This window comes from Hypomesus nipponensis, chromosome 24 (assembly GCF_054491055.1).
Source record: "Hypomesus nipponensis isolate SF chromosome 24, ASM5449105v1, whole genome shotgun sequence".
NCBI classification, from domain to species: domain Eukaryota; kingdom Metazoa; phylum Chordata; class Actinopteri; order Osmeriformes; family Osmeridae; genus Hypomesus; species Hypomesus nipponensis.
Window position 1 is genome coordinate 11,667,457 of NC_140384.1, and position 27,792 is coordinate 11,695,248.

Here is a 27,792-nt window from a genome sequence, read left to right on the forward strand (position 1 = left end):
GCATAACTAACCCTGCATGTCTAAACTAGGTGTGTTTTCAGTGACAGCATAACTAACCCTGCATGTCTAAACTAGGTGATTTATTCCTGCTTCGCTGTGCCCTCCAGTGCTCATCTTGCATCCATGTGAAACATGATTTGACAGAACTTGTCTCTGGCAGCCAGCCTGATACCAGTACCAATGTCCTGTCATTCTGTAGACAGACATGAGTGAGACAGAGCTACATGCTCCAGGGAGGTGTGCAGAAAGGTCTCTAAACTAAACATACTATGACTATTTATTATACTGTATTGAGACATTTCAACAAAGCAATTACCACTAGCCAGATCAGATTTCAATGTGCAACAATCAAATTTCTTAGCCATCCACAGAGACGCCCTTGTGTCCAGTAGCCTGGTTAGGGATAGCCTCTGTCAAGGTGGGTGTTGTGGTGGTTAGGGATAGCCTCTGTCAAGGTGAGTGTTGTGGTGGTTAGGGATAGCCTCTGTCAAGGTGAGTGTTGTGGTGGTTAGGGATAGCCTCTGTCAAGGTGAGTGTTGTGGTGGTTAGGGATAGCCTCTGTCAAGGTGAGTGTTGTGGTGGTTAGGGTTAGGGATAACCTCTGTCAAGGTGAGTGTTGTGGTGGTTAGGATTAGGGATAACCTCTATCAAGGTGAGTGTTGTGGTGGTTAGGGATAGCCTCTGTCAAGGTGGGTGTTGTGGTGGTTAGGGATAGCCTCTGTCAAGGTGAGTGTTGTGGTGGTTAGGGATAGCCTCTGTCAAGGTGAGTGTTGTGGTGGTTAGGGATAGCTTCTGTCAAGGTGAGTGTTGTGGTGGTTAGGGTTAGGGATAGCCTCTGTCAAGGTGAGTGTTGTGGTGGTTAGGATTAGGGATAACCTCTGTCAAGGTGAGTGTTGTGGTGGTTAGGGATAGCCTCTGTCAAGGTGAGTGTTGTGGTGGTTAGGGATAGCCTCTGTCAAAGTGGGTGTTGTGGTGGTTAGGGATAGCCTCTGTCAAGGTGAGTGTTGTGGTGGTTAGGGATAGCCTCTGTCAAGGTGAGTGTTGTGGTGGTTAGGGTTAGGGATAGCCTCTGTCAAGGTGAGTGTTGTGGTGGTTCTTCACACTCGCACGCCGCTGCGCTGACGGAAGAGAAGAAGAGAGCTGCTGGGTTGTCATGGCAATTTCAGTATAATTACTCCCTCTGGGGCACCAGGTGAGCGAGGTGACCTTTAGAGGTTCAGCACCCTCCCCCCTCCCCACAGGGAAGCACCAGACTTCGACAGAACAACTCTGTCTGCCATTCCTCACAACAAAGGAGACCAGTCAACAGCAGCAAGATGTCAAACTTAACAGCCTATCCAAAGCCTGGAAAACTGAACGATACAATAATAATAATAATATCTTCCTCTCAACCAATGAAAATTAAACACTGGAATGGAAGGCCACTAGTAGAAACACCTGTCCTCTAAAGGACTTTATCCCAAATCCCACCAGTATCTTAACAGCCGCAGAAGATGGAGGAAAACCACTCGCTACATGTTGAAGTTTGATTCCCATCATTCCCATCATTTCCCTAAGAAATGGGACGCCTCTTGGTTACAGGTACGTCATTTAGCACGTATCGATATATCCAAAGCAAGTAGTGTTATGCACTGATATTTAACGAAATTCGCTTCTAATGGAGTTTACTTAAAACTGTAGACATGCTAGTCAGAGAAATGCAGGACTGTGGTGCAATCAGCACTGTAACATTAGCGTAGCAAGCTAGCGATTTTTAGAAACGTTTCAATTAGGAAAATGGTTGCAAATATATATGTTCAGGACTGTGTATAACACAAAACAAGACTGTCATAATTTTTTTAATCAATTAATTTAGCCGAAAATATTACATTTATCGGACTCTGGATGATCTGGCCGCCATTGTTGCTGGTCGCACAGTATTCACATAGCCCTAGGTTTCAAGTAAACTCCTGATTTTACTTGGTTTTAAGGGGTGTATACCCCGTAGTCTTAGCCCTACCCCTAGCTCAAAAGGAATATTGGGACACCACTAGCTCTCATGGGAACACGCAAAACTAAGGGGAAGGGGGAGTATGTGAGAGAGAGAAAGTGTGTGTGTGAGAGAGAGAGAGAGAGAGAGAGAGAGAGAGAGAGAGTGTGTGTGTGTGTGTGTGAGTGTGTGTGTGTGTGTGTGTGTGTGTGTGTGTGAGAGAGAGAGAGAGAGTGTGTGTGTGAGAGAGAGAGTGTTTGTGTGTGCGTGTGTGTGTGTGTGTGTGAGAGATAGAGAGTGTGTATGTGTGTGTGTGTGTCTGTGTGTGTCTGTATGTGTGTGTGTCTGTGTGTGTGTGTGTGATAGAGAGAGAGTGTGTGTGTGTGTGTGTCTGTGTGTGTGTGTGTGATAGAGAGAGAGTGTGTGTATGTGTGTGTGAGAGAGAGAGAGAGAGAGAGAGAGAAAGAGAGATTATAGGCACTGTTTAAATTAGATTACACCGATTGCTGCATGAATGACATGGATCCTTTGAGTAAATTGATGTTGGGAAGAATCCAACTGAGGTTCATTGAGAAAACGCACACACGCACACGCATGCACACACGCGCACACACACACGCACACGCATGCACACATAAACACACACGCACACACATACAGTGTCAGTCAGATACAAACACAGACAAGCACCCTGATCGCTAACCCGAACCCAGGCCGCCTAATCCCAACCTGGGACAACAGGGTTGGGATTAGGCTTCTTCCAGAACGCCCTCCTCCCGCTCAGCACCTCCCCCTGACGACAGTGTCTCCTCTTCCTATCCATGGCGACCGTGTCTCCTCCCCCTATCACTGACGATGGTGTCTCTTCTTCCCATCCCTGACGACGGTCTCCTCTAGGGCTGCAACTAACGATTATTTTAATAATTGATTAATCTGTTGATTCTTTTTTCGATTAATCGAATAAAAAAACAAAAAAGCATTGATTTCCAACCCTTCATTCAAAAACAGAACTGACAGTGCAAATTCAAAGTGCAAAAAATCTTCAGAATGTGCGCAAACAGGCACACAATTTTGAAAAAGTTAATAATATTAGCATGGATTTAATGCTATTTTCCAAGATGACCAATTTACTTGAGTTTTGTTTAAACCTTTATTGAAAATTGAAAGGTTGTGGGAGTAGGCCAGACTTTATTAGAATAATCTGGTGTATATTTAAGATTTTTGACACAATTTCGAAAAAGTTAAGATTTGCAAGGATTAAGCTTTTTTCAAAGATTAGTGATTTTCTATCATTTTATTTGAAACTTAATTGAAAAAGTAAAGGCTGTGGAAGTATACCAGATGTTTTTAAGATACTCTGGTGTCTGTTTGAGGTTTTATATTCCTAAAAATATTATAAAAGTCTACATTTTTCAAAATGGTATGGGTTGTTTTCACCCGGTCCCTAACGCGATGCTGCAAAGTAGCGTCTTCCGAATGTGAGACAAATGTCGAAAATGAAACTGACTTCACCTCGGTCAATTAACACACTGTTTCGATGTAGTTAGTGTGAAATGCTTCCACACTTTGGATGACTTGGGTCGTACTGATTTCTCTGCCTCCGCCATGTGTTTCAGAACAACGTTCCTCAACAACGTCTCTCCGATAAACTTTCCTCTACCTCCACTCCGCACTCAACTAAATGTTTTCAACTAAACGCGTAATAAGCGCGCGACACAACGAATCGATAATTAAATTGGTTGCCAACGCTTTTAATAATAGTTTGTAATCTAATCGTTGATGCAGCCCTAGTCTCCTCCCTCTATCCCTGACGACGGTGTCTCCTCTTCCTATCCCTGACGACGGTGTCTCCTCTTCCTATCCCTGACGACGGTGTCTCCTCTTCCTATCCCTGACGAGGGTGTCTCCTCTTCCTATCCCTGACGACGGTGTCTCCTCTTCCTATCCCTGACGACGGTGTCTCCTCTTCCTATCCCTGACGACGGTGTCTGCTCTTCCTAATCTTGATGACGAGATGAAGGCCAAGCCTGCAGCAGGTATCTGAGTCTGGTATCTGGTATTTACATGTGGTTCTTTCCAGTGTGTAACAATGCCATGTCACCCTTTAGAAACACAGAGCTAAAAGGGATTACTTCTAATATTTCTCCTGCATTCCACACTGGACTCAAACTAAAACGTTATTTCAAAGCTATTTATTTTCATTGGCCTTGGAAAAAGAGCACCCCAAGCCTTGGTGTGTGTGAGAGCAATGCTGGTTGATTTCCAAATATGAAAGATGTGTGGGTGTATTTGCGCCTGTGACGAAACAGAGCTCCCCTCAACAGTGTGTGTGTGTGTGTGTGTCTGTGTGTGTGTGTGTGTGTGTGTGTAGGCACCAACCCCAGACGTTGATCCAGCATGGAAGCACATACTTTATTTTTATGAATTATTGTATTTTGCATCAGATAATTAAACTTATAAATGACGGATTTGAGATCCAGTTTGACAGTATCTAGGTCTGCCAGTCTGAGGGACCTCACTGACAGACTCTTCCCAGTCTCTCACTGGCCTTTTCTTCATCCCTCCATCGCTCCTCCTCCCCACATCTCTACTCACTGCCACCCATCTTCATCTTGGCTGACATCCCTCATTGCCTCTTTCCCTCTCTTCTTCCCAAGCCCCGTCCCCCCTTCACAAATGTTAACTTATACAGTCACATCTCTCCAACACCTCAGGTCACCATTGCCTGCCTCTCTCTATCCCTCTCTCTATCCCTCTCTCTATCCCTCTCTCTATCCCTCCCTCCAAAGCTTGAATATGGCACATTCCACCTCCTCCAATCCTTAGTCGGGTCAACTGTATATTTATTGTTTGAGATTTCCAGATCTCCCACAGTTCATGACGTTCATAAACACCCACTTACTTGCTTCCATTTATTTTCGGTACTTCTATGAAAATACATTCATAGATTCTTATTTATGTTGGTTCCTCTTGATAAGATAGTGTGTTTGCTCAGGTGGGGTCTGTTGGAAAGAATGCAGATTAGGGTCTGGACACGGCGTAGCTGGGACAATATCACAGAACACTTACACAGGAAGGAACACCTCTCCATGACTCCAAACTTCCTTCTTGCAGAGATACTCTAACAGTCTCATGTCCCTGGTAAACAAAACACACTACACACACCGAGCACCAAGCAAGAGAAAACCTCTGGTCATCTTAATGAGCCTCTTTGTGTGTCTGGATGGTACACACTAATGACTGCTGGGATTCATAGTTAGGGGGAGGACGTTTTGTCTACCACAGTAGAGCTAGTGGCACTAATGATGCTACAGTGATGCTACAGTGATGCTACAGTGACGTTACTGGCTTGTGGAAAGCCCCCCCAAAACGTCCAGTCCAGTTGCCCTACACATCTTCAGTACTCTGAGAGGTGTGATAGCTGTTTACTTGGATAAACCTCTTTTGTGAATCAATCCAAACTAGAGAGGGTCAGGGCCGCATGCAGCCTGCTTTGACTGGGGGGGCAGTGAACATCTCTGGGGGGGCATCATGATTACGGAAGGGGGTCATATAATCTTTTATATAACCATTATTATATTATTTTTGGGTCTGCTTAACGATCCGAGTGTTAATCAGGCACGGAGCCAGACGTTATACACATTCGGGGCTTAACCCAAACCCATGACATATCCTGGGTTTGATCTGATGCTGGATAGGATCCTTCACAGCGCGCTCGCGAAATTTTTGGGCATTCATTTAATCGCAAAATAGTTTTTGAGCTCTAGGTAAAATAAACCGCCGCTGTTTTCCAAGTGGTAAAAACCTTGTCTATGAAGGTGATGTCTATCATTTCTGCCTCCAAATTGTCGATAGAGGAAGCAGAAACATGCATGTAGCTTCACTGAGTATTCTAACCAAGTTTGAGAGCGATGCCCCAGGACCTTGGTTGAAAATGCGCATGGGGTACGTTTGCAGAACAGGCTGCATTGGATTCAAACAGGGGCATTTCTACACGGGGGCCTACAGGAGCCAGTGCCCCTGTAAACATGTCCCTGGCCCCCCCTGTGGCCCCCCTGAGCTGACAAAAAAAATCATATTTTTTCTACTTTTTTTTTTTTTTTTTTTTTACACGTTTTTCTTCTTCTAGTAGTCATCATGAACTGAGGAAGAGACATTGCAGCCTTTTTTGCCCCAGTAAATAAAAAAGTTAGAGAAACATATCAAGATATTGAGAGTTGAAGAGCTGGAAGAGGGAGAACCAGAGCATTTTGTATGATTTTAATGTAAGCAAAATTAAAGTATTTAATGTATAAATATCATTTGTTTCCGTTTTTAATGTGCCCCTCTGATTAAACACTGCCCCCCCAGTAAAATTTGTCTATAACCGCCACTGGATTCAAACCATGCTCTCCTTCACCCACAGCAGCGGTAACGTTGGTACCGAGAGACAGGGAAGTGCTTCCACTAGGACCAGCAAGCTCTGCATGCTCTGGAGTATTACTTTAATATCCCTTGTCGCAGGGGCAGTAGTAAGCTAGATGGTTTGGGGATCAGAAATCGATGCATGATAAAACGTTTTTCTTGTAGGTACAAACATGCACGTAAAGAACAATTGATGGCTAACAAAGCTAAAAGACTATTGTTAACGTCTTTAACCCGTGTATCTTCTATGAAAACAAATAAAAATTACAACTGAAACAGAAGTATACAATTCCAGGGTCTAACATTAAACACCAATGCTACACTTTACTATTCGTCAAAAGCCCTCCATAAAAGACCGATATACAATAACTTCGAGAACAAGTGAGCGGCATGAGATTCGAGGTTGATTTCACTTTTATCGGTAAACGTGGATGCGGAGCTCTAACCTACGTTGCCCATTATCAACCAGACAATCACTGGGGAATTTTTTTAAAAGATTTGTAATTTAAAAAAAATTAAAAGCATAATACTGAAAACACTGACAGACTTTTTCATAGCTTCAACATGTAACCATTTTAGTCAGAAGGAGTTTGGGGGGGGGGGGGGGGGGGGGGGGGCGGCAAAAATCTGGGAGGGCGCAGCCCACCCAGCCCCCCCCCGGATCCGGCCCTGGAGAGGGTAATTGTAGGGTGTGCTTGCTTGCATCGGTTGCAGGTAGGTCCGTCCCCTTAAGTTTTACCTTTCTAGTGATATTTTCAAACATTTAGCCTGCTCATATTGCATAATTCATTGACAACCCCCTTTAAAACAAGCTACTGTAACAACATTGTCACCGGCAGTATTTCAGATGGAATCGCGAGTACAGTACCATCTGCTAACTGAAAAAATACCCCCAAAAACGTAAATAAGCTTGACATTTATTTATGGGGAAATGGCTAAAGCGCCGGACATGAGAACGTTTCTTTTGACAAAGTTTAGGCTGTGGCATTGAAGACAGTGACGCACCACACAAGCTTGAGTTAGAAATACATTATTTAATGTGACATTACTGGACATTACTTACTGGACATGCAAGTCTTAATTTGCTTAAAAGTACATGTATGATGTTGCTCGTACAGCACGGCATGATATGATACTCGCTGTGCAACAGCACATCTATGCACGTTGTATCCATGCGTCGTTGCTAACGTGTTCTGACGTTGTGACGTTGGCACTGAGTTCCTTTTGTTGACACAAGGCACTTTTTGCCACAAAAACTTAATTTCAGCCTAAACCGTGCAACGGAACGTAAATAAAAATACAAGCAACTCAATCGCTACCAAGACGAAACTTGACACCGACGTTGTCTATGTAGTCCAAATGTTGACAAGTCCTTAGGGGGGCAAAAATAAATAATAATATATATCTGAACATCGGCTACCTCATCAAGAAAGCACAACAGAGGATTGAAATTCAACCTACCAAAGACAATGATGGTGCACTTCTACACAGCCATCATTGAGTCCATCCTCACATCATCCGCACTGCTGAGAAGGTGATTGGCTGCAATCTGCCTACCCTCGAGGACCTGCACACCTCGAGGTCCCTGAGGCGAGCGAGGAAGATTGTGGTGGACTCCTCCCATCCTGGACACTCCTTGTTTCAGTCACTCCCCTCCAGCAGAAGGCTGCGGTCCATCAGGACCAATACCTCACGCCACAAAAACAGTTTCTTCCCTACTGCTGTTGGCCTCTTCAATGAGGCCAAGGGTTCACACTGACTTTTATGACTAAATGTCCTTAAAACGCATTGCTTTTTGCACTGCATCACAAAATTGTATCTTGTACCATTTGTATTTTTTGGTAATATTTGTATTTCTTGTATTTTTATATTGTAAAAACGTATATTTTATTTTATTGTACATTTTACTTTTATTCTAATTCCACTTAGTTATTGTTAGTTATGTACCCTTAGAAATAGTTAGTCCTCATATTTAAATGTAAGATTCCTATATGTTTATTGTATGCACCTTCCTGCCAAAGCAAATTCCTTGTCTGTGCAAACTTTTATGGCGAATAAAACCCATTCTGATTCTGATTCTGAGAGAACAATGGTTGCAAAGCAGGGTAATGTAAAGCAGGGTAATGTATATGACAAGAATCAAATTCTCGATTATGACTGTTGGTTCTAAAATGTGACATTGTAAATAATTTTGTTTTATCATGTATCTGATGTGAACATGAACATATTCAGAATGAATGTAAATATAAAACTGTCCGGAAACCTTTTGGTTCACCTATGATCAACAACCCCTATGTAATGTACTGTTTGTGAAACCAAACATCTGGCAATAGAATCAGAAAATCCTCAATAAAGAAGAAAAATGAAATGGTCATTTCTGCACAGTCACACAATTCTCATTTAAAAAACATATCTCCTTTTGTTTCATTGGAGCGTGAACTGAAAGTGAGGAGTGATGTGTGTGCACATGCTGTGGAGCAGTGTGTGGTCTTCAAGATATGCTTCCTGGTTGGAGCCCACATTGATAATGACTATAATTCCTCTCCCTACTCATCCTTTTTCCCCTCCTGTATCCCCCTCCTCCTGTCAGACCCTCCTACAATCAGGCAGTACTAGGAGGCCAATAGAAACTGACCTAAAAACATTACAGACACATAAACAATAAACATGTTACACCACACAGCTGGAGCTGGAGGTTGCGTGATGTGAAGGTTGTGGAGATGTGGAGGTTCAAGAGGTTGTGGAGGGTTGGAGGGTGTGGAGGTTGGAGAGGTTGTGGAGGGTGTGGAGGTTGGAGAGGTTGTAGAGGTGTGGAGGTTGCGGAGGTTGGAGAGGTTGAGGAGGGTGTGGAGGTTGTCGAGGTTGTGGAGGTTGGAGGTTGTGGAAGTTGGAGGGTGTGGAGGTTGGAGAGGTTGTGGAGGTTGGAGAGGTTGTGGAAGTTGGAGGGTGTGGAGGTTGGAGAGGTTGGAGAGGTTGTGGAGGTATGGAGGTTGCGGAGGTTGGAGAGGTTGTGGAGGTTGTGGAGGGTGTGGAGGTTGTCGAGGTTGGAGGTTGTGGAAGTTGTAGAGGTGTGGCGGTTGTGGAGGTGTGTAGGGGTTGGAGGTTGTGGAAGTTGGAGGGTGTGGAAGTGTGGAAGTTGTGGAGGTTGGAGAGGTTGTGGAGGTGTGGAGGTTGGAGAGGTTGTGGAGGTGTGGAGGTTGGAAAGGTTGTGGAGGTTGGAGGTTGGAGGTTGTGGCACCTCTGTTCATGTTTACCTCAGGATCCCATGGGAAGGCAGAGAATGAATCTCACCTTCAAAGAGACTGTGTGTGTGGTAGATCAATCTCACCGTCAAAAAGACTGTGTGTGGTATAGATATTTTCTATCTCAAATTTTTTTATCTAGCCCACAGTTTTTTAGCTCGCCCACAGTTACTTCATAGCAAGTCAAGCTTTCATCCTCAGACTGCCCCAGCCCCTTAGCCGGTCGGCAATTGTCTGGCCTCTCCTGGGAAATTCGGCCTCTCCTCAATCCTTCAATTACACAAACCTAACCCTAACCCTATCCTGCCTCTCCTTAATCCTTAAATTACACAAACCTAACCCTAACCCTATTCTGCCTCTCCTCAATCCTTCACTTACACCAATTCAAGTATGTTTGTCCATATCCCACTATACAAGACAAACGGCCAGGAGTGTTTGCCAAAGTGGAAACGACTGAAAAGGCCAGACAGGACTGTGCTGGTCCGCTGATTCCAGGTTGCCAATGCCAACGTGCGGTGATGAGGAGACGAGTAATCAATGCTAGCTTGCGGAGACGGTAGCCAAGGCAACCAGACCGCCTCAGCCGCAGCCAGCATGGAGGACTAACCCTAACCCTAACCCATGGGGGACTAACCCTAACCCATGGAGGACTAACCCTAACCCTTGCAGGACTAACCCTAACCAACAGCAGCAGCAGCCAGCATGGAGGACTAACCCTAACCCTAACCAACAGCAGCAGCCCTGTAAACACAGGAACACGCAGACACCAGCTCGGAAACCAAGAACAATACTAACCCTTGTGCTGCCTTGGGGTCACAATGACCTGAAGGTCCACAACAACCCATTGTTGTGCTACAACAACTTTACCCAATACAAAAACAAATAAAAAGCATTTTATTTTAACCTTTGCACTGTGGGGGGTGTGAGACAGCCCTACGGTTAAAATAAAATGCTTCACTTTATTTTTGTATGAGGTAAAGTATTCGCAACACGTGGGGTCACAATGACTGAAGGGTCGCAATGACCCAAAGATAACACAAGGGTTAAAAGCATAAGCTATACTGCCATTGTTAAAAGCATTAGTTTTTCAATTGAGAAGTGCAAAGATAGTGTGTAAAGGATGAGTGAGCTATTGATGCAGTGATAAACTTGAGTCAACAGAATGCCACTGGAAAGTTAAATGGTTTCTATCCTGAGAAATACACATAGCCTAATAAAGACATTAGAACAGATTCGATGTATTTAATGTATAGAAAGGAATACTAAACAGCTGTAAATCCCAGACAGACAACGATCAATGCTTATTTCCATTGTTCATGGAGGCACATAGGAATGGCTTCTTCTTTAACCTACAAAACATCCAGGACAAGCCAGCCCTTGAGTAGGCTACGATCTCTGGCGTACCTGCATCTGCTCCATCAGTGAAAAGGAGTGACGTGACGCTACAGTACCTAAAAGGCAGCGAGAGAGATGCCGAAAAGCTGCTTTTGCATAAAACAAAAAACATACAAGCCAAGAAATTACTCCAGACAAAGAAAGACTTCAACAACTTTGCTTATTTTCCTTTCACCTGCTACGTAAGAGGCGTTATAAAATGTTTTTGGCAGCGAGGCAAATCCCTAGAGCACCTAGGACGCTTGCGTAGCCTATTCGTCCGCCATTCAACATCATCTCACAAACTGTATAGCGCACTATTTGGCAAAAACACCAAGCAACGGTCTCTAGCCATTTGTAGCAGCAGCGGCGCGGACAAGTAGCTCTCCCTTTCCACAAGCCACCAAATGACTGCTCACTTGTTACAAAAACCTGGGGTTCTGTCTGCATATAGTTTAATAACTAGTACAGCAGGTCTATGCCGCCTGATGCTGTATTATTAAGTTTGCACTGAATGAAAATTGTCAAGCAAGAAGCCAATTGCTTAGACGCCACACGTACAGAGAAAACAGAATAAGCGAAATAACTTGGAACTATACTCTATGCGCAAGTCTTCGATTTAAGTTAAAATAGAAATCCCAAAGCAATTGTAGCCCACTATATTAATACCCTAGATTGCTGCTGATAGAACTTGATTGATGTGTTTTGAGTAACACCTGCACCGTTCTCGGGCTTTTATTTGCCTCGCATATGCTTTAGTTATGTGTCAACAAAGTGGGTGGTGACGAGAAAGACTCCGGCCCTCGGTGTAAAATCAGTCATACATTGTTTGACAGGGGCGTTTTCTTATATCTGCTACAAAATCCCCGTTAAACACCGAGACAAAGTGTCAGCATCTTTTCACCGGCCCCTCCTCAAGTAACGCTCAGCCAGACGGTTTCAAACACAACCAACGCATGCAGGAAAGTACCCGGCAGATCGGAATAACACGGTCTGCATTGACGCACTCAGACAGTGGTGTACCAACAAGCAACGAACAGAAATCAAAGCAAATTTGTCTCACCAGTGTTTCAGTAACGATGCGTCTGCAAACTGGCGGTCCGTTCCACTCCTTGCAAATCCACCATCTTCTCTGCCTCTCTCTCTCTCTCCGCTCTGCTCGGCAGCTGTCGGTCTGTGCGGCGGACCGGCCCCCTCCAGCCCCTCCTTCACAACCCCAACATGACATCAGAGGGGATTACAAACAGAAAGCATCTTTAAATGGGGGAATTGTGTCCAGTGCCGGTGTTGTGCCATCAGATGCACGGCTGCATTGAAAAACACCCCCCCTCCCGCAGGAGCGCCAGGATGTCTCACATTATCCTTGTTTTGTTATAGAGGGTTAGGTTATGTCGGTTATCTGTGTAAATAAGATATTGTTTATTTATTTATTAAGTCACAACCAACACAGACCAAACACAAGGCTCAAAAGCCACATGAACCACAACCGTCAAGGGAAACAAAAAAACAGTAGAAAACCAACACAAACAAAACCACAGACATCAACCTAGGAAAATAAAAACTTCCACCGCCCTAAGGCATGGAAACCTAACCTCACCCTCTCCATCTCCCTCCTCCTGAGCTCGGCCGCACCCGCGCCACTACCCCCCCCACCCCCCCCCCCACCCGCGCCACTACCCCCCCTCCCCCCTAGTCCACCCGCGTCACTACACCCCCCAGTCCACAATGAAGAAAATATTGTTCATAAACCTGCATGTGATGTCGAGACACAGATATGCCTATCAGTCGGCCAATGTAGCTAACGTGCATGGCAATATGGAACTTGGAAAACACTGTCAATTAATCCACAATACTAAACAACACATTAACAGTAACAGACAAATAGGCCTAAACGTATTTATGTAGATACATGAATCCCTTGTTGCTATGGAAAACCCTGTCGAGTCTACCACGTCGCCATTTAAGAGGTGAATTTGAAGTGCAGCAGTTAAACTCCGCTTCACTGAGTGCACGCGCGCCCCCGCGGCCAGGGGATACAAATCCTGGCGGGATAAGTGCCTTGGCACGACACCGGCTCATGCATTTCAGATATAAATTGCGATTTGCGCGGTTGTAAATTTCTGAATGTCATGGAAACGCGCAAACCAATGACAATCGATTGAAAGAGCCGAAGTTACACGAACTCTCTTCATTCGGGTACGTCATTTCCTGATTTTCTCTCCGGTGGTGTGGTGTCCCAAGAACCGGGACCACCTTATTCCTCCTGTGGTTTCCCCATAGCGTTGGAAGAGGACGCTCCACCCACTACAAGCTAGGGGCGTTAAACGGGCTCTCGCTCGTCTGCTCAGACTGGGGTGTGTGACGTAAGTAACCGAAGGCCTACGTGCTAAAAAGGACAGATGCAGGATCAGTTTAATGCAACATTTTAGCTTTTGACAATAGCGTTGTAAAACACCAACCGACCCGAGGTCAGAATTTAGACAAAGCGTGACTCAAGCTCGAGGAGGGGTCGGTCACGTGATATGTGTACCTGCAGCTCCTTTTGCGGAAGATAATTGGCGGAGAGAAAACAGGTGGATAATTCAACAGGTAACTGCATTTCATAATAACTTGAGAAAGCTATCTGTTAAAAAGTCAGATTGAGCATAATTCACTAATTTATGTTAATATAGACTACTTACGTTTTAGATAGATCATGTCAGATCAATTGTTCTCGTGTTGCCTGCTGTAAATACCGGTGAACATTTAGTAGAAGGAAGTCTGGCGGCGTTAAATATTTTACTCAGAATTACAAGCCAAGCTCGAAATGTTAAATGATGAGTTGTTGACTATTATCAGATAGGCTACATCTGTCCTTAGTGAGTGAAAGAGCTGCACATTAGGAATGCATATCCTTCTGGTTTCCATCAAATAAATAGCTTTTCCTTGAGGGTTTAAGTTGGTTGAGGGGCAGTTCTATGGGCGTATGTGAATCCCTCTGTGACATGCTTGCGTGTAAAAAGGGCTTTACAAATAACTGTTGATTTGATTTGACCTTTACAAGTAACTTGTGTCTACATTACCGTAGTCTATTAGATCTTAAAGGGTTAGTGATGATTCTTATATGAAATGAATCTCCGGCTCTGAAATGTCTGTCCTTTTTCGAAAGAGCTGAGGGAAGATCCAAACAACTTTAACAAATGAGCAGCAATGGGCAAGGTGATTGTGGCCAGTGACTGTTTGTGAAAAGGTATGCAACACATTTTTTAGTTTCTCATGTTTTTTGGCTTCTGGCTTCTTTAATGTGTCATGAAAGAATAATGTATTCTAACATGAGCACCATATTGGGGTAACAATAAATAAGGTTATGTTCCGTTTCCAATCTCCTACTCCCAGGACTTTACAGTAAGCCCTAGTTTGAGGAAGTTTTAATGCTGACTTATTTCTAGTTAAGATTAAGGTTCCATTGTATCCGACAGATAGCCAACATTTTGGTTAATTATCTGTTATCTGTATCTAGTTATCTGTAGCCTTGACGAAGACGTCACCTTCTGATACACTGTAATGCTCCTGCCCTGTGTAGCCTGCAAGCCCTGCTCCAGCTCCCATGTCTGCTGCAGGCCGCTTCGATGTGCTCGGCCCCCACTATGATGAGGTTCCTGTGGGGTCCCTGTGGAGGGAGCCCCCCTGGCCCCCACGGCCGTTGGAGGAGCTGCGAGGAACAGAGCTGGCCCTGAGCGCATGCCCCCTGCCGCCCCCCCCCCTGCCAGAGACCCCCCCGTGGGCCCCGCCCCCATAGGCCCCACCCCCAACCAGGAGCATCTGGAGGAGGACCAGGAAGCCATGGACATCAAACCCGTCCACCGCTTCATCCCAGACTCCATCAAGAACTTCTTCCGTGAAGGCAGTAATCGTAGCAGCAAGCCCTGGCCCCCTCCCCCCTCCCCGCCACTCACAGAGAAGGACAATCAAACCACGGAGGGCATCCCCTGCTCGCCCCCGCACTCCCCAGCACTCTCTCTCCACGACTCCTACCTGGACCCCTACGGGGGCTCTGGGGGCAGCTACAACTCCCAGAAGGAGCGTGATGCCATGCTACTGGGGGCGGAGGCTGTGGACTCTGAGCGGACCTTCCGCTCGGCCATGACATACAGTGAGCGCGTGGAGGAGTACCACCAGCGCTACGCCTACATGAAGTCCTGGGCGGGGCTTCTGAGGATCCTGGGCTGTGTGCAGCTACTGCTGGGTGCTGCTGTGTTTGCCTGCGTCTGCGCCTACGTACACAAGGACAACGAGTGGTTCAACATGTACGGATACTCCCAGCCGGGGGGGATGGGGGGGATGGGCGGAGCTGCGTTTGGCGGCTCGGTCAACTACACCGGGCCCAAAACGCCGTTTGTGCTGGTGGTGGCGGGACTGGTGTGGGTGGTGACGGTGATTGTCCTGGTGATGGGGATGACCATGTACTACCGCACCATCCTCCTGGACTCCACCTGGTGGCCGCTGACTGAGTTCTCCATCAACCTGGTGCTGGGGCTCCTCTACATGGCCGGGGCGCTGGTCTACGTTACCGACCTCATCCGAGGAGGGCTCTGCTATTACCCGGTGTTCAACAACCCTGTTAACGGGGCTTTCTGCCGCACTGAGGCGGGCCAGACGGCCGCCATCATCTTCCTGTTCTTCAACATGTTTCTGTACCTGGTGAGCAGCGCTGTGTGTCTGAAGCTCTGGAGGCATGAGGCTGCACGGCAGAGGAGAGAGGCGCTGGAACAGGAGGTGAAGGCACACGCATATACACACATACGCACCTTCTTCCATACAAATCTTGCTGTTCTAGAAGGCAGTGCAGTTATTGACTCATCACTTTGTTTTCCTCAGATGAAAACTATTGGATCTGCTCTGCCACTGTCTATGGTAAGTTCATGTTAGCTGTGTTATGAAGTTGGGAGCATTTAGAAAAAGTAGTGGAATTCTGGCCTGAATCTTGAGTTCATGAGGATCTTCCTCCCAGCTGGACGGGGGCTCCAGGACGTCTGAGCGGACCCCCCTGCCCACGCTGCCCCCTGGAGGCCTGGAGGCCCAGCCGCCCACACGGCGCCTGCTGGAGCCGGAGATCCTGAGGGGGCACATCCCTGCAGGACACATCCCCAAACCCCTGGTAATCGCAGACTACGTGGCGTGAGTACCTTCTACACAAGTGCAGCTGGGGTCCTGGTTACAGTTAGACGTCAGCGAACACTACTGTGAGGTCACATACCAGAAGTGTTTCATTTGTTTCTGCATGTTTGCTACAATATATCAACTTGAGGTCACATCACTACCTACATTTTGACTGGGGATGATGCTGCGCCCACACCATTGATTTCTTGCTTTCCTGTCCACACAGGAAGTACCCGACCATCCGTACGGAGGAGGAGAGGGACCAGTACAAGGCCGTGTTCAATGACCAGTACGCCGAGTACAAGGAGCTGCACGCTGAGGTCCAGGCCCTGTCCAGGAAGTTTGAGGATATGGATGAAATGATGCGCAACCTGCCCCCACGCCCCTCCAGCCAGCTGGTGACCCCCTCACACACACAAGCTATTGGCCAAATGACAACACACATTGATACTCCTTATACTGTTGTTGAAGGACCCTTGCTTCCTGTGTGTGGAAGAACACTTCCTCTTGTTTGTTAAACTACCCTTTCTCTCTGTTTCAGGAGAAGGAACGGATCAACACCATTGTGCAGGAGTACCAGAGGAAGAGAAATGTGAGTGATTGTTTCTTTTCAGTCTTTTAATGTGTCGAGTAGTTTAAACAGCAGTGCAGCTCTGAGCCCAATGTCCCCCACATGCTTGGACTGGTAGAACCAGTTTGATGACCGAGAGATCAGGCACTTTCTTTAGTCATTGTGGCGTCAGTTTCTGGTGCCCTCCCCCCTCCACCAGGTCCCACTGCTCGCAACTCAGTCAAATGAAAATACTTGGCATTTTATTTGTCACCTTTCAAGTATGTGATGTCATGCAAATGGAACAGGTGGATTTGAGTTTCTTGATGAAACCACCAAAGAAAAAATACTTTAGGGACTAATGTGTGTGTGTGTGTGTCCCATTGCCAGGATCCTACATTTCTGGAAAAGAAGGAGAGATGTGAGTACCTGAAAAACAAACTATCTCACATCAAGCAGAAGATCCAGGAATACAACAAGGTCATGGACTGGAATGATGGTTTCAGCTAAACTATAGCTTGCTGTCTCTCTGTCTCTCTCTCTGTCTGTCTCTGTCTGTCTCTGTCTCTCTCTCTCTCTCTCTCTCTGTCTCTCTCTCTCTGTCTCTTTGTCTCTCTGTCTGTCTCTGTCTCTCTCTCTCTCTCTCTCTCTGTCTCTCTGTCTCTCTGTCTGTCTCTGTCTGTCTCTGTCTGTCTCTGTCTGTCTCTGTCTGTCTCTGTCTCTCTCTCTGTCTGTCTCTCTCTCGCGCGCGCACGCGCACACACACGCACACACACAGGGTATCAACAGAGGCAGGCAGAAACACACTTCTTGACACTTTCTAGTCACTAATTGATTTGTCGACATGATAGATCCTACTAGTCAGATTTAAGGTTTTAATCTGCCAGAAAAGGGTTGATCTGAAACGTTTTTTGTTGAGTTTTGTGTTTGTGCCAATAAGCCATGAATATGAGTTAAGACTTAGGCTGAATCCCAATACCACCCCTTACCCCTTAGTATTGGGATTTAGACTTATTCTTTCACTGGTTTTATTTGCTATTTCAGAGTCGAATATTAGACGTGTATAGAAACTGGACATATATAGAGACAGGACTTGGGGACATTAATGGTTTGTAGAACCTGTCTGTGACCAGGTCAAACTGGAACATGACAAGATCTCTTTTCCACTGAAGACACTCAATGAAACTATTAAATCACCAATATATAGTTTACTCAACATATCTCCCCTCATTCTATACGTTTTAATAGATGTATTTATCATGCTTTAATGTCTCAGGAACTGTTTTGACAAGTTTTGTGTATTTGTGCTTTTCTAATATGATGTGATATTAAGTCATTTATCTACTATTAAACAATGAAGGTGGATTTTTGATTTCTTGGCCTTTGTCTTATTTCATTTTTACCATTGTGTAACACTTAAAATATGCTGACTTTATGTTTTCTTTTGTAAGTTGAGCACTTGTCTAATATATGGACATAGTATGTAAGTATACAACACATTGTTTTAGTAAACAAACTCATAATAAAAATGTGAATTAGATTTATGAATAGTGACCTAATATAGCATAGGATTGTTAAAGACTGGACTGTTAAAGAATTTATAATACATTACAGTACAATTCTAGAACTATAATCATTAGCTGTATCACAGGCATGGCACTGTCTATAATTCCAGTTATTAATATTTGTGGCAACTTAATTACCAAATGCATCACGAGCACTGTGCACTATATAGCAATGGGAACAATGCTCCTAAGACTTCATAAGGATGCATGTATTAAAGTTATGTATTGTGCTTATTAAATGTGTGTCTTATGAACTTAAAAGTGTGCTCAGGCTTAAAACATTGTGTCTCACACAGGGTGTGGGAAACAGGCTGTATTTTGTGTTGTTATCTCTCCATTTTAGAAGCAACCTTGAATCTGGGCTGAGAGAGAGCCTGAGCAGGTGGGATGCATGGGGAAGAACAAACTCCCTGATACACGAGAGAACAAGCTCAACCCTTTTTTGATATTTCTGTTTCAATTGCACTGTATAATATATGCTGGGGCAGGGACAGATATCCAGTTGGACTTCGTGAACCAGCCCAAACTCTGTTGCAGGTAGGAAAACGTAGACAGCCCCAGAGCTCTGTACTTGTTGATTTCCAACTGCTGCATTAAAGCTGATATTATCGGACCTCTGCGACTCCAGACCACTCTTTCTAGAAAACAGATTTGTGTAATTGAATACCATCATTAAATATTGGATTAGACACAAAGACTTCGAGTCCTTCACGGTCCTAGTATAGTCTGTTCAGTTGTATTACATTACAATTTTCTTGTCAACTGTACTGATTCAAACCTTGGGATTTGGTCGTTTCTGTCAACCAATGTTGCAGTAAAGTTCAACCATAACAAGATGGTTGTTGTAACTCCACCGTGTAGGGCAGTTTTGTGTCATCAGGTGAGAAGAGCGGCGCCGTCATCCCTGCAGCGTCAGGTTCTGCATGGTGTCGTTTTACACCACCTATGGTGAGGAAGGTCACAGTATGGAGTTAATCACACCGGTATTTGACCTGCAAATTTGACTGATATTGCATATGCTAGCACGATTTCTGGTATGTTGACTAATCACTTGAATATAAAACGAAATAGTATTCTGATTCACGACAACAAATGAAGTTAGGCCCCGTGACGTATCTTATGTGCACATACCGGTTTGCACTAGATAGTTCCACACCATGTAATAATATACTGTAACTCTCCGAATGTGAGGATTCTGCGAAACTTATACCAGAATAAAGTGTGGTGAGACAAGTTGTATAAAAACAATGATGCTTTACTCTTTGAAGGAGTGCGGGTATCCAATAACATCCGCGACCTGTTTACTGTGACGCGTCAGGGTGTGTCCCCAATTAGCACACGAGTGCAGGTTAGCGTCAGAGCAGATTCACTAGTCTACCCTGCTTCCAACAGGTGAGTTCAAAGCGTTGTTAATGCATGTTGAGGACAAACGTTAACAATACCTACGTTCTAATTGCTCAGTTCGATACATTTGCTATCGTTTTATTATTTGTACAAACATTTTTCAAATGTTTTCAAAATGTGATACAGGCCATTTGAATGTGATGCCAGTTTTTCATAACAATGGAGAAGTCGTCTGTGAGTTTCAGGGCTAGGCTAATTAGTTAATTTTTTCAACGACAATTACGAAATTGTAGTAATCCAGTTTCTTTCAATATTTTGGGGGTAATTACTAAACTCTTAAAAGTGGAGTTTGTCTTTTCTAATTTCATATCATTCTAAATCTATATTTTAAACTTGTGTGTATTATTAACCCAATGTGAAAGGGTCAACTGTAGGCTATTTAATAAATAAGCCTATTATCGACAATTTTTCTGGGAGGTATTATTATATGTTTGAGATCACTACTGTATCGCTTTTGTCTCAGCTACAAAAGCAACATGTTGGAATTGCTGTTGACTCGTAGTCATGTCTATGCCTTTGTTATGACTTCTTATATCAAATTCTCTGGTACAGTTATACCATACTCACTTTAATGAACCAACACTTGCACTCGGTGGAACTCTGTTAGAACATCGAGGCGGAGCCTGAAGTTCTGTTTGCTTCCCGTTTCTTAGAAACAGAGTTCCGTTCATCCCACCTGCTGTGGGTGTGTGGTTGTTACCAGTACGGATGAAATATAGCAATAAGAACCATAGCCTTATGTTTGTTTTGACTTCATATTCTCTTTGACCAAAAGTGCTCTGACTTGGTTTACTGAAGAGAGGAGACCAACTGAAGGATTAGTATGCCTCCTCACAGACATCATCACCACCAACATCATCAACACCACCAGGGCCAAAGCCGGCAGTACGTATTCCCTTTGACCTAATCCCACACTCCTCTCTCTTTACATCCTCCACTCATCCCTCTCTTCACTTTACTCATCCTTCATCCAATCTCATCTGTTCCCTCTCATCCGTGAGCTACACATGGTGAACAACAAGGTACATCTATGAACAACTGTTCCACCTCACATCCTTCCTAGTCCTCAGCCATCTACATATGTCCTTATATGGTGTTATGGAACACTGTCAAGACCCACACAGATCACAGCTCTCCCTTCCCTCTCTGTTCATGACAGACCAATCACAGCTCTCCCTTCCCTCTGTTCATCACAGACCAATCACAGCTCTCCCTTCCCTCTGTTCATCTTTTCTCTCGGTAGCCATACCAGCCATGGCAGCAGACACAAACCCAGCGAGCTGTTCTCCAACCCTGCCTTCTCCTACTACCCCGACGAGGAGCTTGTTCACTTCTACCCCTGGACTTCCCCTCCTGGTGTGATGAAGATCATGTCCATCATCATCATCATCTTGTGCGTGGGGATCTTTGCCTGCGTGGCCTCCACTCTGGCCTGGGATTACGACATGAGCATGATGGGCCTGTCTGGTGGGATCGGGGCGGGAATGGGGGGGCTCGTATGGGGGGTCCTATGGGGGGTCCTACGGGGGGGGCATGGGAGGCATGGGGGGCATGGGAGGCATGGGGGGCAGCGGAGGCTATGGGGGGGGGACCTACACAGACCCGCTGGCAGGCAAGGCCTTCATCATCGCCATCTCTGCCATCACCTTCCTGGCTGTGCTCGTCATCTTCATCCTGGTGGTGTCCAGACAGAACACGTCTCGCTCACCCTCCTTCTACCTGGCAGCCGGCATCATCAGCGGCATCCTGGCCGGCCTGATGATCATCGCCACCATCGTCTACCTGGTGGCCATCAACCCCACTGCCCAGACCTCCAGCTCCGGCAATTTCAACCAGATCATGCAGCTGTGTGCCCAGTACCAGAACCAGAACCAGGCCAGCGGTATCTTCCTCAACCAGTACCTGTACCACTACTGTGTGGTGGAACCACAGGAGGTGAGCCTGCTAGTCAGTTTGAACCACATGAGGTGAGCCTGCTAGTCAGTTTGAACCACAGGAGGTGAGCCTGCTAGTCAGTTTGAACCACAGGAGGTGAGCCTGCTAGTCAGTTTGAACCACAGGAGGTGAGCCTGCTAGTCAGTTTGGACCACATGAGGTGAGCCTGCTAGTCAGTTTGAACCACAGGAGGTGAGCTTGCTAGTCAGTTTGAACCACAGGAAGTGAGCCTGCTAGTCAGTTTGAACTCCTGTAGGAAGCTCATTAACCCTCACTCTCTCTCACTGTTATATTTTATACCTATGTATTTAAAGTTGACTCATCATAATAAAATAAATTGAACTAGCCTTTACTATTATTTATGGACTAGTTCAAGTCATTTGATATTTATTTTTTTACTAAGTTATAATTTGATTGTGATTATGAACTTTCGCTGCTGTCTGCTGCTGTGATGTGTTGCTGTCGGTGCTCACCTACTCTGCAGGACTCTGTTCAACGTGTCACATCACTACTCTAACCCTAACCCATCAGCTGTGTGTTACATGTATGTTAGTAGTATTAGGAATGAGTTGTAAAACATCCTCTTTATGAACTAATACCATTTACCATGTCTGGGGTTTTAAGCCTAAAAATAACAACCTATATTTTGTATTCTGGTTGCCATGGTACTCTAACCCCAACCTGTACCCCAGGCCATCGCCGTGGTGATGGGCGTGCTGGTGTTCGTGGGCTTGATCATCCTGCTGGTCTTTGCTCTGAAGACGCGTCAGAAGATCAGGCGCTGGGGCATAGAGCGCATCCTGTGGGAGGAGCCTAAGGCGCTCAGCGGAGGCGTGCCACACACCATTGGAGAGTGGGTACGAGGCCTCCCTTCACCTGGGGACATGGGGGGGGGGTGTGTGGCGTTGTGCGTGCGTGTGTGTGCATGCTAGTGTATGGGTTGTGTGTGCATATTGGGGGTAGAGTAGGGATTTATTAGCACTACATGGCATTTGTTAGTTGGAGGAATTGGAATATTGAGATAAGAAACTTTGAATATGTCTAACCTTTTCATCACGTTTTCATTTTATTGTCCTCTATTTATGCCATAAACATTCCAGAAACTAATCAAGTGACGACTGTTAAGGTTTACACTGGCTCACAGGCAACCTTACCGCGTGGCTCACCCCACTTCAACGTGTGTGTGTACAGAGCAGGAAGAGAGGAGTTTCATGTCCAGTTTCTGGGCGTGGCCTCCCCAGGCTGTCTTTCTTAGAATAGCTGAAAAACAAATAATCAAATTCTCAAATTCACTTCTTTCAAACTTTGAATCAAAACATGTGTAGTAGGCTGTTTACTTTACTACGTAGCTAAGTCTCCATTAGGCTGATACTTCCTGTAAAACAGTGCTTTAAGTTAGTTGACATTTGTATTTGAAATTGAATTATTTTTGCTCAAGGAAGGTGAACTTTTCTGTAACTGTTTTCATAATTAAGGACTTTGATAGCGTCAATTGGGTGTCTCCCACGGCAACTGGCTGTGGTTGTGATAGTATCTGAGGTATTCTGCACAGGTGGAAGTGGAGGAACCGGTTGCGCCTGGCCTAACCGGTTGGCCCTGGCCTAACCCTGGCTGCTGGAAGAGTGCTACCAGGCTGTTTACTACAAACAATGTTCTTCCACCATGAGATAGGTGAAAGGGATGACTTTAGGATCATGCAAACATTACATTTGAATAAGAAGATTCAGCACATGAGAGGAAGGGAAGAACATAGTTGAAGTCTTGTTTCCAGATGTTGCTTTGATCTTGTATGGGCTTGCCCGTTAAAATAATTTTGACATTGTCTTTATTTGGACACCAAATCCATCAAAGTAATATCATTATAATCACTACTTTAACACAGTAAACTTTGCATTTCCTCATGCCTTACAAATGTATAGCAGCTTTGGTGACTGAGTGGTCATGTTGTGTTGACAACCTCCTATCTCCTTCCTCATGACCTTGTCTCCTATCTCCTTCCTCATGACCTTATCACCTATCTCCTTCCTCATGACCTTGTCTCCTATCTCCTTCCTCATGACCTTGTCTCCTATCTCCTTCCTCATGACCTTATCACCTATCTCCTTCCTTATGACCTTGTCTCCTATCTCCTTCCTCATGACCTTATCACCTATCTCCTTCCTTATGACCTTGTCTCCTATCTCCTTCCTCATGACCTTATCACCTATCTCCTTCCTTATGACCTTGTCTCCTATCTCCTTCCTCATGACCTTATCACCTATCTCCTTCCTTATGACCTTGTCTCCTATCTCGTTCTTCATGACCTTGTCTCCTATCTCCTTCCTCATGACCTTATCTCCTATCTCCTTCCTCATGACCTTATGTCCTCTCTCCTTTCCCTGTGACCCTATGTACTCTGTCCTTCCCCTGTGACCTTATCTCCTCTCACCTTCCCCCATGACCTTATCTCCTCTCTCCTTCCCCCATGACCTTATCTCCTCTCTCCTTCCCCAGGTAAACAACGTCTCAGGCTCCCCAGAAGTCTTGGTCAGTGATGCCAACGAGCTGGTGAGGGGCTCCAGGGACTACCTGGACCATCCGCCCAAGTACTCCAGCAAGCCCCTGTACCTTCCTGGGTAAGGCTGCAGATCTGCCCCTGTACCTTCCTGGGTAAGGCTGCAAATTTGCCCCTGTACCTTCCTGGGTAAGGCTGCAGATCTGCCCCTGTACCTTCCTGGGTAAGGCTGCAGATCTGCCCCTGTACCTTCCTGGGTAAGGCTGCAGATCTGCCTGGTGGAGGACCGCAAACAAACTTTTAGATTTTTCTTTCTGCAGAATAAACTAGTGACAGGTGTCCGGCTTGGGTTGTCCCACCCTCATGTTTTTACCAACCAAGGTGAAAGTATTTCCTAAACAGTGCAAATCACTTCCTGTGATTAGAGAAGGACAGTTTAGGCACAAGAGCACATATTTACAACCTTTTGAATAACTTACAATTCAAGTAAACGTACATACTCTAAACATGTTAAACTAATGCACACACTGGAAGGGTGGAGTTCTGACTCCAGCGTTCCAGAACAGTGGAATCTGGAGAATGCTGTGTGTCACAGTCACGTGTATTTTGAACGAGTCACTTTCCTATCACTTGTTCAGGACCAGCCTGTTTCTAAGACAAAAAATGCCAAAACAAAAAGCTTTCATATTTGTTTGAAGCCTGAATCTTGTGCTTCTTGTTTCACAACCTTCCACTAAGTTTCAATAAGTGTGTGCAGTGTACAAAAAACCCTTGCTAAAATACAGTGATGAGGAAAATAGGAAATAAAATGACTTGAAAAAGCTGTTATATAAGTATACATTCAATGTCGGAAGTGTTGATTAGGGCCAAATCTGCATATAGAACATAATGAATGTTGTTGGTTGTGTGACATCATCAGCTCCCTGTTGCTCTGTGTGACATCACCAGCTCTGTGTTGGTCTGTGTGACATCACCAGCTCTGTGTTGGTCTGTGTGACATCACCAGCTCTCTGTTGGTCTGTGTGACATCACCAGCTCTGTGTTGGTCTGTGTGACATCACCAGCTCTGTGTTGGTCTGTGTGACATCACCAGCTCTCTGTTGGTCTGTGTGACATCACCAGCTCTCTGTTGCTCTGTGTGACATCACCAGCTCTGTGTGACATCACCAGCTCTGTGTTTCTCTGTGTGACATCACCAGCTCTGATGGTCTGTGTGACATCACCAGTTCTGTGTTGGTCTGTGTGACATCACCAGCTATGTGTGACATCACCAGCTATGTGTTGCTCTGTGTGACATCACCAGCTCTGTGTTGGTCTGTGTGACATCACCAGCTCTGTGTGACATCACCAGCTCTGTGTTGGTCTGTGTCTCTAGAGACTCTGACATCACCAGCTCTGTGTTGCTCTGTGTGACATCACCAGCTCTGTTGGTCTGTGTGACATCACCAGTTCTGTGTTGGTCTGTGTGACATCACCAGCTCTGTGTGACATCACCAGCTCTGTGTTGGTTTGTGTCTCTAGAGACTCTGACATCACCAGCTCTGTGGCCATCCAGCTGCGAGACGAGGAGGGAGCCGACTCTGCTGATGAGCTGGACCATGTGGACTTCAGCTCGTGAGTTCCTGACCCTGAGGACTGCTGTGCTTGAGATGAGCTACCCAGCTAGAGATTGAAAGGATAGAAAAATAGAAAGGATTCTCTGACGCCCTCCTCCTTTCTTCTCTTCTCTTCTCCCCCCCGCCCCCTCTCCTCCCCCCCTCTCCTCCGCCTCCACTCCACCCCCCCCTCTCCTCTCCTCAGGGAGTTTCCCCCCATCATGAGTGAGCAGCAGCGTCTGGACTACAAGCATGAGTTTGAGCAGGAGCACCAGGAGTACCGTGCCCTGCAGGCGGAGCTGGACCGCATCAACCTGGGCCTGGCGGGCCTGGACCGGGACCTGGGCCGGCATGCACCGGGCAGCCCGCACTTCCTGGTGAGGACCTGGAGTGTGTGTGTGTGTGGGGGGGGGGGGGAGTGCACGCTAAAAAGATGTAGTGTACAGTAACGGCACCATTAGAACAGTTCTCAGACGATCTGATTCCAGATATTCCATCATCACCTTTTATGTTTGCAAACAGGATGCTATGGAAGAATACACAAGATTGAAGAATTTGAAAAAGGTACATTAGTTCTGTGTTGAAAAGTGATGTCCCATCTGTAACCGATATTCAATTTAAAACCATGACAACGTCTCGTTCTCCAGTCCCCAGACTACCAGCTGAAGAAGAAGAAGTGCAAGCACCTGAGATCCAAACTGTCCCACATCAAGAGGAAGATCAGCGAGTACGACCGCAGGTCATGAACCCTGACCCCTAACCCCTTGGACTCTATAGGCCCTCTGTTTTAATATATCCAATCAGAGACGAGAAATCCCAGTGTCATTATAATTGAATGTTATCTGAAGATGATCAAGAGCGTGCAACATCCTTTTAATCTATTCAGCCGTCTTAGATTTGTGATTTCTTCAGTGAAGGACAGCATGGATGGTATTAAGTATTGAAGCAGGGTTAGGGTTAAAACCTCATCCGTTTTTTCAGGCAGACCAATCATTTGCTTTTTGACGGGTGATATTGAAACAGCGAAGATGGAGATATTGAAACAGCTAAGATGGTGATATTGAAACAGCTAAGAGTGGACATTAAAGGTCTTTTATAAAGTTTTACTCTGCAGATGAAGACACAAAGGGGAGAATTATGTGAATGTTTGGTTGAAGTTTCTTTAATATATTTATCTTTCTTTAATAAATAAAAAGCTGGAACTTTTTAAACTCAGGTTTCAGAATATTAAACATCCAGAAATATTTTGGTGAAAGTCCAGTATATTCAAGGCATGACACTGCTAAGTTCTTAGGCCGTTGGATTTCTAATGATTACGAAATACTTTAAAGTTGATATTATTGATGAATCAGCCAAGAGTTGTTCTGTATTTTTTGTGTAGATTTTATATGGCTAACTTTTTCTTATTTTAACCTATGTTAATTAGTCTGACAAATTAATGCTGTTTTTAGTGAAACTTTTCAGACCTGGCTGGCAACCATATTTTAACAATTACTTGTATATGTTCAAAAACTATGATACACTCAAATGAATTTTTCTATCGAAAGTAACTCGAATACATATTCAAACAGTTTCGGAAATGGCTCCAAAGCGGTTTTTATATTGACTTTTCAACATGTGTAGCAGTGTAACTCAAATAAACTCACTTGTGATTGCCTTGTCGTTTGTTTAATTGTGACGATGTGAATAACTTATTAGATCTATGTAAAGTCGTCAAACTATGACTACTGGAATCAGTGTGCAGTTGGGTCTTCTCGCCAGCCAGCCATTGTATCAAGTTGTAATGGGGCAGGAGTTCACGGGTGGCTACACGCTTACTATCTCTGTGGACTATTGTGGACTAACACAGCTCGCGGGTGAGTACGATCTATTTTGTTGAGTCTGCGGACAGTTGTGTGCTTGGAACTGTGCTCTACGTTTTTGCAGATCATTGTATTTTAGACGAGATATGGCTCCTTAATCTGCCCGGCGTTCTGCAGTCGTCTTTCTCATTCCTCCTATAAGTTTGTGTGGGTTAGGTTAACCCTATAAGTCTGCCTTGATTGTTGTTTGGTGTAAATAATGTGTCCTGCTTTGTGCTTTTACAATTGTCATCCCTGTGCTACTAATGCCCTGCTTTGT

The 27,792-nt window shown here is 45.2% G+C and overlaps 3 protein-coding genes across 3 annotated transcripts in view; 2 read left to right on the plus strand and 1 right to left on the minus strand.

Annotated features, from left to right (window-relative positions):
- apba1a (amyloid beta (A4) precursor protein-binding, family A, member 1a) overlaps positions 1 to 12,189 on the minus strand; it is a 48,099-nt gene extending 35,910 nt beyond the window's left edge. The window contains exon 1 of the mRNA XM_084690204.1: positions 12,053 to 12,189. The gene's annotated coding sequence lies outside the window, so the exon portion shown is untranslated. The remainder of the gene's footprint in view (positions 1 to 12,052) is intronic.
- Positions 12,190 to 14,129: 1,940 nt separating this feature from the next.
- On the plus strand, positions 14,130 to 18,051 carry marveld2b (MARVEL domain containing 2b). The gene is given in 8 exon segments (XM_084690530.1): positions 14,130 to 14,218; positions 14,552 to 14,738; positions 14,741 to 15,744; positions 15,847 to 15,882; positions 15,980 to 16,146; positions 16,355 to 16,526; positions 16,670 to 16,720; positions 17,069 to 18,051. Coding segments are annotated over 7 exon segments (1,713 nt in total). The 5' UTR covers positions 14,130 to 14,218; positions 14,552 to 14,575; the 3' UTR covers positions 17,189 to 18,051.
- Positions 18,052 to 18,713: 662 nt separating this feature from the next.
- oclnb (occludin b) lies at positions 18,714 to 27,327 on the plus strand. The gene is given in 11 exon segments (XM_084690531.1): positions 18,714 to 18,780; positions 19,105 to 19,191; positions 20,423 to 20,532; positions 20,891 to 21,128; positions 21,130 to 21,582; positions 22,275 to 22,439; positions 24,076 to 24,197; positions 25,598 to 25,690; positions 25,877 to 26,048; positions 26,194 to 26,235; positions 26,319 to 27,327. Coding segments are annotated over 9 exon segments (1,446 nt in total). The 5' UTR covers positions 18,714 to 18,780; positions 19,105 to 19,191; positions 20,423 to 20,470; the 3' UTR covers positions 26,418 to 27,327.
- The last annotated feature ends 465 nt before the right edge of the window (positions 27,328 to 27,792 follow it).